At 31.0% G+C, this 12427-nt stretch overlaps 1 protein-coding gene across 1 annotated transcript in view; it reads right to left on the reverse strand.

Moving 5' to 3' along the window:
• LOC106458326 (collagen alpha-5(IV) chain-like) overlaps positions 1 to 12427 on the reverse strand; it is a 107673-nt gene that overhangs the window by 25034 nt on the left and 70212 nt on the right. Inside the window, exons 22-30 of the mRNA XM_013917835.2 lie at positions 11482 to 11592; positions 10086 to 10288; positions 8741 to 8894; positions 8202 to 8315; positions 6742 to 6912; positions 4485 to 4574; positions 3420 to 3581; positions 2832 to 3017; positions 1460 to 1593 (exon numbers count right to left, since the gene is read on the reverse strand). Of these exons, the coding sequence (XP_013773289.1) occupies positions 1460 to 1593; positions 2832 to 3017; positions 3420 to 3581; positions 4485 to 4574; positions 6742 to 6912; positions 8202 to 8315; positions 8741 to 8894; positions 10086 to 10288; positions 11482 to 11592 (1325 nt within the window). The remainder of the gene's footprint in view (positions 1 to 1459; positions 1594 to 2831; positions 3018 to 3419; positions 3582 to 4484; positions 4575 to 6741; positions 6913 to 8201; positions 8316 to 8740; positions 8895 to 10085; positions 10289 to 11481; positions 11593 to 12427) is intronic.

The following is a 12427-nucleotide window of genomic DNA, read 5'->3' on the forward strand; positions in this document are numbered from 1 at the left end:
AACATGACAGCATTAAAGTTTTTCTTCATTACCCATTTAAGCCGTCTCCAGCCATTATTAGTCTCAAAGTGGGTTCCTCGTCATCGAATTATTATTAGTATGTTTATGATACCATAGTATAATCAGTCATTAAATGTTTAATAAAAGTATTTAAAACATCTTAGCACACTCACGTTATCATGTTTCACATTTAAGTTTTAAAAAAGTAAACATTCAAATTTAAGTTTTTAAAAAACATACTTATAAAAATACAGGTTTTAATCCTTTCCAGACCTTTCCTCATATCTTCTGGTTTTTTGTTCTTCTCACAGTAGAAATACTTAACCAAATTGCAAGGAAGTTAGAACAAAACTTTAAGACTATATAGTATTAGTTTCAGCTTTGAAAAATCATTAATTTGATTTTGTATTTCTATCAGTTTTTAGATTATGAAATTTACAAATATTTATTTTTTGTGAGACATTTTTTTCAAAAACCATTAAAATTACTCCACTCCTCTTACAATTCAAATTTTATTATTATTGATCAGAAAGTTTCATTTTATATAATCTATTTGGTTTCAACTTCATTGATATTTATCAATGTATTGATTTGAATACTTTATTTTGCCAATTGCAGCAGTAACCACTTCTGGATAAAATCCATAAAAAACACAGTAAAATTCTCACAAACTGGTACCTTTGGAAGGGCAGAAAAATTGTCAAAAAATTGATAAAAGCATTGTTTACAGATGAGACTCCTTATAGTTTCACAGTAATTAAGACTATAACATTTGTTTCTTACTTTCTATATTGCCCCCACCCCCCAGTAGCACAGCAGCATGTCTGCGGACTTACAACACTAGAAACTGGGTTTCGATACCAGATAGTCCATTGTGTAGCTTTGTGCTTAACATCAAAGTACTTTCTATATGAAGTATACTAGATATATGTATTAAAAAAATTACAAATTACATATTCTAATTTGTTTTTGAGTAAAACAGTATTTAAACAGAGTTAGAATTATTAATTTGATTTAAATTTTGAAGTTTGATATGCAAATATGGACTTGACACCTGAAAAGTACATAATGGCCATTATAAAGTTAAACTGCTCTTAATTTTCTAAGTACTTTATTATTTTTTAAGTAAAATAGAACATAAATTACATCCAATGTTTACTCTTAAAAAAGGATTTTTCTTTTTCTTTACTATTCACCTTTAAATTTCGTGAATATATAAATTACAACAGCAACCCATGAAGGAAAACTTAACTGAATTCTGTTATTGTACTATAAATGTCATACTTAAAAACTATTAAAATTCCAATGAAAAAAATTGTTCAATATTTACCACCAATGTCTATAGATGTAATAAAAAGATAAAACTTTTGTTGAAATACATAAAATATTATGAACTTTTAATGTGTTACATAAAAATTAAACATAAAGGAAGATGAATAAACAGCATGACTATTCTGACCTTTGTCCCTGGAAGGCCAAGAAAACCTGATAAGCCGCTTCTTCCTTTAGGACCAGGACGTCCAGGTAACCCATCACGTCCTGGAAATCCTGGGAAGCCTTCAAATCCCTTATCTCCCTTAAGTCCTTCAAACCCTAAAAAGAATAATTGAGAGTGTTTATCAGCATCAGAAATTTTGATATTTCCATTAAACATAATAGTAATACTCTATTAAACAGCTAAAGCAATAACAGTCATACTCTGTTAACAATCTGAAGGCTACAGTTTTAACTTGTATCAGTTTGGTAAACAAGTGATGCTTGATAGGTCATTAGGTGGGGCACATCAATGGGACAGTTACATCCATTAGTCTTAGGTACAGTCCAATTTTTTACCAAGTACCTCAATAGTTCATTTAAGCACTAAAAATAACATGAAAAGATGACTAATGTTTAATCACTCAATCAACTGTAAAATGAGGTTAAAGGAGAGTTTAAGAGAAAATGGTTCATACACCTAAAAACATTACACCATTTTATAAACAGGAACAAACCTAATAATTTCTAAACATATTCTATATAGGAGTAGCAAAACCCAAAAACAAATATGCAGTTAATTTTAAATTAATATTTGTATGGTACCATATTTAATACAGAATGATTCAATAACTTTTGTAAGTGTTCTTCAAATCCTGGAGCATAGTTACCAATCTTAATAGCTAACTGAGATAAAACAATTAATAAAATTAAAATTAAATTTTTAACTAATTCTCTGTACATGGTAATTTTTCATTAGTAATCAGTGTTCTCCTGTGTAAGAAAAGCCATATAAATAGCCATAATAAGCATATATCTATATAAACCTACTTCTGATACAAAGATCGTTCTTCATAAAAAATATTTAATGTTCCTCAAGCACATTTGATTACTATGCTAATTGTTCAGAGTATACTTATCCTGGTGATTTTTTTAATAAAATTGTTACAGTTTATACTAATGAATAAATACCAAAAACTATTTATTAATGCACAGGATTTTCAAAAAAGTAACTCATTATTAGAAATAAAATTAGATAACTTTGCAGACAGAATTGTTGAGAATGGTACTGTAAAATAATGATATGTGCACATAGTAACACTGATACATAACTAAGAAAATTACAGTAAAAATTGTGTGTTTTCTTATAGCAAAGCTACATTGGGCTATCTGCTGTATCCACTGAGGGGGGATTGAACCCCTGATTTTAGAGTTATAAATCCGAAGACTTACCGCTGTCTCATCTGGGGACTTACAATAAAAGAAACATTGCCCTAGTATTTAATATTTCTCACGATTACAAGTAAAAATATTAATGTTTCAGTAAAAAATAAATTATACGTTCACAAAACAATTACCTGGAGTTCCCATGTCACCCATCTGTCCTTTCTGACCTGGGGTACCATGTGGACCTCTAAAACCTTGATCACCCACAACTCCCTTTGGACCAATCTCTGCGCCCAGGCTCTCTCCTGGGACTCCTTGTTCTCCCTTAGGCCCTGGTCTTCCTGGTTTGCCAGGAGACCCTGAACGTCCAATGGGACCTAACAAAATGATTCAAATATCAAAAACATGTACATGGTAAAAACATGATTATTTTGAAATGTAATAGAGTAAATAAAGGAAAAACTTAATTTTATATACTTCAATGAAAAAATAAGCAGAAACATGCATAGTCAACAATGGTGTATTCCAATCTACCACTAGAAACAATAATAGAATGCTAAACAAAAAAGTGAAATTGGTGTACATTTTGAACAATTGGAACTTCAAATTATTTAGTCTATTTTTCAATAATTAACACTCAACAAATGTCTATCATCTAACAGTTGTCTACAATTCAGGTTTCTTTGAAAAGCTACTCTTTTATTAGTTTTTCTATTAAAAGTTACAGAACAAATTCTTTAAGTTATGCTATTTTATATAATTTTAAAATACCAACATACCTAAAAGCCCAGGTTCTCCATAATCACCTTTCAGACCCAATGGTGCTGCATCTCCAGGTGGACCTACTGGTCCTTGTGGTCCAGGTTCTCCTGGCTCCCCTCTGAAACCTGGTAGACCTGACCGACCATTATATCCTGCATACCCGGGTTCTCCTTGTTTTCCTGAAGTAAATAAGGTTATACATTCATCCACAATAACTAAATATAAAAAAATATATTTCAAATTAACACTGATAATATATTTTCTTTAAAGAGACCTACAGATCTTTGAAGAAGACTGACTTACAATGTCAGAAACTATGATATGAATATATTTAGAATTGTTTTTGAATTAAAGGTTTAACAGAAGTATAACATAAAATATTTAGAGAATTATATATATAAGATACATTCATCAAATGATATATTTTTATCTATTTTAAACCACTTAATATTTTTTTGGCAATAGAGAAAGTAGAGGCCAGTTAAAGATCATAAATAAAAATACATAAAACTCATTATTATTTTCCTGAATTTCAGTCACGTTCTGAAGTAGCAAAATAAAACACACACTAACTGCTGAGCTTCATTTCTTGTTTAACAAAAACAGTAAAGTATTTTATCTAAAAACAATATAAAAAGTTAAGGTTTTTACCTAGTAAATAAAGTTCATTCTTTTTATGAAAATTTTCTATCGTTAATAAAAAAGTCTGAGTGAAAGTAAAGAAGAGTGTGTAATAATATGTTGACCACACTATATCTACTATACACAGTTTCTATGAGGCCTTTAGCCCAGTACCAGCTCTTCAGGCCACTTTAGATACAACACACATTGTAGTAGTTGTTAATAACATTGAGCAAAAGGCTTAGTAACATGTGATCTATTTCAAGTAATATATATAAAATAATTTACAAAGACCCTCTACAAAACTTAGTATGTAAGGTCACTGAATGCTAGATGAATACTTTTTCTATGGATAACAATTCACAAAAATGTTACAAAATACAGAATAAACAAATTATCTGGAATTATAGATACAATGTACTTTATTCAATAGAATATCTAATATCTTAATCTAACAGTACCTTTTTGGCCAGGAATACCATTTAATCCAGGTTGTCCAGGTACTCCAGGGTTTCCTGAGGCTCCAGGTTCTCCTGGCTCACCTCTTATACCTTACAATCAAAATTTCATGGTTATTGATAAATTAAACATTGCTGAACATTTATTTCACTGTATTTGGTAAAAACATTGGTTAATGAAATATAATACATTCAACTAAAAACATCTATACATATAGAAAGAATGATCTGGATCTGTAAACAAGCTAACAATGTAAACAGAATAAAATATACACCTCTTAATGTACGTATACATACAGTACAAATAATTCACTGCTGCCTGCAACAAATAAATTTCAACATTCTTTAGTGTACATAAAGCCAAACATCCAGCTCTAAATCCTTCTAATTGAATAAATAACCAAACACTGAGAATAGTTCTTTATAACTAAAATCTATAACAATTTCATGAGCAATCTTACTTCATTAATTTGAGATTAAGGAAATCTCTTTGATGCACAGACTTCTTTCATCATTATATTATATCATAATTCTGAAACAATCACTGCTTAAACCTTCATTACACGCACATAATATGCTCTTATTTACTTCACTTGTCACTAAGTAGATTTGCATGTTCCCATGCTTGAGTTTGAAGTCATCTAGCGGTAGGTCCTACATACCTAGCATCACAACTAGAACAAACAAGTTATTAAATATTTTTGTGCAGAAATGATATCTAAACTTTAAATACTTTTGCAATAATTTATGATAATGAACTGACAGTATGAGTATAGTATAAAAGATTTTTTCTTCCCAATGAAATCCGTGACCTAAGATTTGATAGAATGTGTATTGTGCTAGTTTGGAGATTGAATTCCTTTATACAAACATTCTATTAAGAGAGATATTGAAGATGGCTGTATATCCGATTTATGAAAACATGATATCATGAAATTTACCAAATCAGTTTTTCAACAACCATTAGAATTTTGCCATCAATGAGTCCCATTTTCTTTTTAATGGTAATACGGCAATCAAACTTTTTAATGTGCTACTAGTTCCAGATTAACTCCTTCACTGACTAACCTATTTCTGTACTACCATGGGAAGCAGTAGTTGAAGCATTGTATGAAGAGTTTCAAACCCATACACTCCTGAAGGTATGTATATGACAATTTTTGCCATTTTTAACATGTTTTCATAATCTGAAAATGTATTTCTGATAAATACCTCTTCACACAGAACAGCAATGTTCCTCATGCATCTGCCTAAGAGAATTGCCTGCCACTAGCCTTAAGCTAACTCCCACCTAATTTCACATGTTTAACATTAGCTGAGCTGGAACATGATGATGTCATCATGCGACAATAGCCCTCCACCAATAGGAGGGTGAAACAACCTCCATTTGCAGTGGGTCTTCCTAAGCATATGCACACAAGATCTCATTCTTAGATAAAGCAATAATAAAAGGTGCACCTGAATTGGGAAGGTCAGGTGCGTATATGTGCAAAGGTGTTTATTGGAAATACATTTTCCTCACCTTCATGCATAGGACGGCTAGAATTCCATGTTGGATTGGTGGAGAGGATGGTAAAACATTTAACCCTTCACAAAGTGCCCAAAGGGAAAGCCCTTGGAGTGTGACACCCAATGGCAGGGGCACACTCATGGGAGACTGCATCTCATCTCAACCAGAGTATACTTTTTACCTAGAATGTAAAGGGGGAGAAGAGGCAAAATTTTGCATAACGCTACACAAAAGCTATCTACACTAGCCATCCCCAATTTAGCAGTGATAGACTAGAGGGAAGGCAGCTAGCTAGTCAATACCACCTACCACCAACTCTTGGGCTACTCATTTACCAATGAAGAGTGGAATTGACTGTCACATTATAATACCCCCACAGCTGAAAGGGCAAGCATTTTAGGTGACAGGTATTCGAACCTGTGCCCCCAGATTGAGGGTCGAGCGCTCTAACCAACCAGGTCATGCCAGGCCTGAGAGGCAAAAGGGCCCCAAGTGTTGCAGGAATGGGCTGAATTCAAACATAGCCAACCAAGCACCTGCACACAAGTGGTTGGCAAGCTAATATGTATAACGTAGTTAGGGGTAAATCAGACCATAATATCTATTCAATGGGTTTTCAACTAAGATCTACCTATCAAAATACCAGTGAATGGCACATCATTAACTGGAAAGAAAACAGCAAATTACATGATAAATTAAAAAAAAAAGAACCAATAATGGTAATTTGAAATATTAGATATTTTCACCTACCTCTTGGTCCATTTAACCCATCTTTTCCAGGGAGTCCAGGAGAACCTGGAACCCCTTTTTTTCCTGGAACACCTGGCAACCCCGGTTCTCCAGGAAGACCTATATTTCCTTTTAGTCCAGGTAGTCCAATCTGTCCAGCTGGTCCCCTATAACCTCTTTCTCCCCTTTCACCTACAAATTTCATTGATAGAAAAATACTAGTAGAGAAGAATGTCTCTTGATGGGCTCTTTGGATTTTAACCTAATCTTCACACACTAAATCATATTTATACAGAAAAATGTTAAATTATTAAAAGGACACTTACTCATGTCCTTAACTTTTGGCTTAAAAATAAAATTATTTGGGAAATTTTACTTGAGTTTTTGATGTTTGTTTATTGTAGGTTTCTCTCTTGAAACAAATCCTTGTTTATAATTTAGTATCTTTCTTTTTTTTACAAACAAAAATCTATAGTTAATATATAGTTAATCTATAGTAAATGGTGTACATCTAGTTTATGATATTACAAGCTGTTACATTATTGGATCAATTCAGCAGAGACTAGATAGTCTACTATGTGTATATTAGTCTATTTTTCTAAAAATAAGAATTTCTTACTCAAATATCCATTTTATGTTAAATAAATGCTAGTAGACAAATTGTTAAATATAAATTACCATTATAATCAACCAGCCAAGAATAAACAAAACAATCTCTTAAAGTTTATAATCATGGATATCACAACATTAAATCTATGGAGATCAAAAAGTACAAATAATAGGTGAGAGTATTAAAAGTAAAGCAATTATATGCACAGATGCAGCCTAAGTTAAAAAAAAAGTTTTTCATAAAGGCTAATTTAAAACTCCTGCATTAAACCTACTACGACAAACATTACATTAACAAACTTCAAATGTTAAAACAAAAACAGCTGTATCAATCTTTCTGGTGGAAATACCAAAAGTGAACAAACTGTTTGACTCAAATATCTTCAGTATAAGGTACATAATTTTATGAAATATTTTGTATAAAGGAAAATAAAAACAACCATTTTTCAATTAAGACAACAACTGAATAACAAGTCCTTATCTATAATGAAAAGATGTGATAGACATACTAGTTAAACCTTCACAAGATCTAATCAGATTTTACTTACTAGTCACCAGATGACTTTTTTTATTCCCAACAGGTAAATCCTTGTTTACAAAAGGATTAACTGAAGAGTGTGAGGTCAAATCCAATTAAACGTTTCAGATCTTCTACATTAATCCTCGAATCTTAATATCACATATTAAAATGCATGCAAGAAGTAAGTAACACCAAATAAATGAAGGAGCAGACTATTGGTTTATATAATTAATTGAAAATTTCCTTAATCCTAATTTATCTTTGCACTTCATACTCTGTTGATTGCTAGTTTTTCTGCTATCATGTTTTACTTTTTCCTAACAGAACTTCTTAGATTAAAATCATGACTTACCATCAAAACCTCTGAACCCAGGCTCCCCAGGAGGACCTATATTACCTACACCAGCAACACCTGGGATTCCTTTTACTCCTTTTAAACCAGGTAAACCTTCACGCCCAGGAGAACCTATTTGGAAAACTGATTGTCACTCAAATTCTTACAAAGTATCACAGCTAATGTGATACTTTTTACTGCAAAGTAAAGTTCCCATAAAAAATTGGCGTCTTTTACTATAGGATTCAGAACTTTCCTGCTAAAAATGATGTTATTAATTTAGTCTCTTCTTGAGTATATCGCTACAAGATTTGTTCCAGCACTTAGTTATTTTATACTATACAAATCTAATATGTCTAACTAGTTTTAAATATGTAAATATAAAGGTTTTAATTAATTTCTTCTCTAAAAGGGCCTCCTAAAAGATTAACAAAAATAACTGAACTATAATTTTACCTCTTGTTCAAATTCAAACCTGGGATCTTTTATTAACTCCATTTTTCATATTTTTCCTCAAATCTTATATTAATGAAAGGTAACAAACATAATGTTCCTACCTTTTGGTCCTAGAGCTCCCCTTGGACCGGGTTCTCCAGGCTGCCCATAAAATCCAGGTGTTCCATAGGCTCCTTGATCTCCTTGTCGACCAGGTATACCTCGTAATCCACGTGGACCTTCAACTCCTTCATCTCCAACTGATCCTCGTGCCCCCTAAAGGTTTTTCAAATGTATTACAAACACCACGTATTTCAGATGATTTACAAATGTTTCATTATTTCTGTACTATGGGACCTGATAAACACCAGTAAATGTTAACTAGTTCATTACATGTAGGTTTTTGTTGCGACTTAAATAAAATTGTTTATTTAAGAACAAAAAAGTTTTACTCTTTAGTAAAACCTCACACTAAAAGTACTCTCAAACAAGACTGTCATGAAAAATATTTGTGGTAGAAATTTTAAATATATCAATAAAAGATGTCTTGAATCTACAGATCAATAAAGATAATTAAAACCTATTTACCAAATGTTTCAATTTGAAACCCAACTCATCAGTTATTTAATTTTTTAAACTTAATTACATAAAACTTTTACAATTTCAAATGGTTCTTGACCTTAGTGATAGAGCTAATAAACCAAGCCACTGACTTTAATAAAGTACTTAAATAATGGCTGTGGATATATATTCAAGGGTATATTATTTTACACAATGAAATGAGATTCAAGAATTTTCCAGAAACATATAAACATAGTAAAAAATAAAAACCAAATATTCTAGTATTGACAAGTTACTATTAAAATCAATTTAGAATTTCTATTACTGTCCAATTAATATTTTTCAACACTTTATGTTAAAAAAAGTAACTTATTATTCCTAACAAAATTTTAACAATTGCTACATTATAATTAATATGTTGCAGTAATAAAATTATGGGAGTTAACCCTTAAATTGACAACTTGTTTTTATATTGTTCACTTCCTATGGTGTCTACATATTGTACTACATTGAGTAATTTTATACTTTTGTCTGTTACAACATTCAATGTCAAAAACTTGCTATACTCATTTGATAATATCGCTAATTTTCTTTGTAAAATAACACAGGGATTCCCACCAGTAATTAATTGACTCAATTGTAATATTGATGGGGTTTTTGTTTTAATTTTTTTATATGATTCATACATTATTATGGACCCTGAAACTAACAAAGCCATGGACTTACAAGTATTTCTCTCCATAAATAGTTTTCAAAAATATTTACAGAAAAAAAACAGTGTGATCTATATGGATCCAAGTGTTAATTCTAGGGCTTCTAGAGTTAACATGTTGTATAGTTAAAGGTGTGGGCCTACTTCAGTTAAGATAGAAGTCTGTTAGAAAACTTCTAAACAATATTCTTTACCTTTATTCCAGGTATTCCACTGGAACCTGGTGAGCCCCTACGACCTGGCAGTCCAGGAGTTCCAGAAAGTCCAGGCTCACCAATCATACCAGGATAACCTTTTCTCCCTGTATCACCACGAGGCGATGCTCCATCTCTTCCACGTGGTCCTTGGCGGCCATCAGAGCCATTCAACCCTGGAAAGCCTTTAAAACCCACAATTCCTGCAAACACAGAAACATATTATTAATAATACAAGAACACTGAAATAGTTTTTTTAGCTGAAGGTACATGATATCAGTTTAATTTGAAATTCATAAAGTGAATTTCTTGCAACACTTGAAATTTTTGAAAGAAATAAGAAATAATGACTATAGTAAATTGAGTCTATAATTTCAAATTTACAAATTATGATATAAATTTTGTTGTACTTGATTTTAAAATAATAAGTATTATAATTCTACAGTAATTACATGTCACTCTAAACAAATACAATATTTGCTTTTCCTTATTTGTTTGTTTTACAACAAAGCCACATTGAGCTATCTGCTCTATTCACCATGTGGAATCAAAACCCAAATTTTAGTGATACAAGTTCATAACTTATTGCTGTCCCACCAGGAATGGGGGCACACAATATTTCCATTCTCATGCTTCAATAAACTAAGAAGTAATACCATGACCAACAATCCTATAGCACAACAATGATTTACAATGTTATAAATAATGCAGCTTGCTTTTGCTCAGTTTAGGAAATTTTTCTCATTTTGGTTAAAATAATAGATATCAGCATCTACATTTATATATTTTCTTGCATGTATATAAGATTTTTCATTACTATTAAGAGAAAACAGAAATAATTTTTGTTGAGAGTTGCATTTAATTAAAAGGTTTCTTTGAAACAATGTGACACACATCAAATCATGATCTTTTCAGATAATTTTTGCATGCAGAAATCAAAGGAAAAATATCCAATAACTATACACAAGTGAATTCAGGAACTAATAACTAGTATGATTAACAAGTGAATCTATTTCATACAGTTCCTCAGAGAACACAGTAATTTATAGCATGTGACCAAAATATACATTGTGACTAGCAAGATTAAGTGTCTTTTCATTGCAATTCCCCCTGACAGTACATAGTATTCAGTAGTTAATCCAAGGTTTAGTGACAACTATAACAGACAAGTAAATATTTTCACTACAGTTCTTCAACCCTATAGCTCGTAGCTAAAGTTTGACAAAAGCCCAATAAAGCAAACCCAGGGGCATATGCCTAGTAACACAAACAAAAAACTTTTTTTATTTTACAAGTTTTTTGACAATAAAATTAAAGATTATCAAACTAGAAATTGGCAACTATGACAAAAGCAAAGCATGTTAATAGAGTGTTAATGAGGCAGTAAAATTCTTACCTCTGATTCCCTTCAAACCAGGCTTTCCACGAAAACCTTTAGGGCCTCTTGACCTGACGTAACCTTTTATTTCAGTTAATTCTTCCAAAGGAAATGGTTCTCCTTTCTCACCTACGGGTGGCAATTTATGGATATTAATATAACTATTTACTATATTGTGAAACACAACTTTTTTGTGTAAGTTTTTCATGTCACAATAAATAAACATGTACATTCTTAATAAAACCTTTTAAACTGATATATTTTTGTATGTATTTAATATGCTGTACCATAAAATTTATAAAATAAGAGCTGAAGTATTTTTATTTGTAATAAGAATTTTAAAAAAAATTTGGAAGTAAACATTTTTAGACCACTTAAATGTATTACAGTAGGAATACAAGATTTCATAAGCTTCTATGTTATTTAAGATATGTAAGTCACACAGAATAAACATTTTATATCTTCTATATGACATTTTAATAACAAAATAGGACAATTAATTAATGAGCCTTTAGAGTGTTTAACATATCTAATGGTATCTGTGACAAGTATATTGATAATACAGAAAGGTGTTAAACAAATTGGATGTGTAAATTTTCTTGATCAACTTTTCTATTATACAACACAGATATGGCCTAACTATACAACATGGACTAAACAAACTACACAACATGAATTAACTATACATCATGGAGTAAACAAACTACACAGCATGAATTAACTATACATCATGGAATAAACAAACTACACAGCATGAATTAACTATACAACATGGAATAAACAAACTATACAATATGAATTAACTACACAGCATGGAATAAACAAACTATACAACATAGGTTAGACAAACTAGAAAGCATGAATTAACTATACAACATAGATTAAACAAACTATACAGCATGAATTAACTATACAACATAGGTTAGACAAACTAGAAAGCATGAATTAACTATACAACATAGAT

Source organism: Limulus polyphemus, unplaced genomic scaffold (genome assembly GCF_000517525.1).
Source record: "Limulus polyphemus unplaced genomic scaffold, Limulus_polyphemus-2.1.2 Scaffold445, whole genome shotgun sequence".
In the NCBI taxonomy this organism is placed as follows: Eukaryota; Metazoa; Arthropoda; class Merostomata; order Xiphosura; family Limulidae; genus Limulus; species Limulus polyphemus.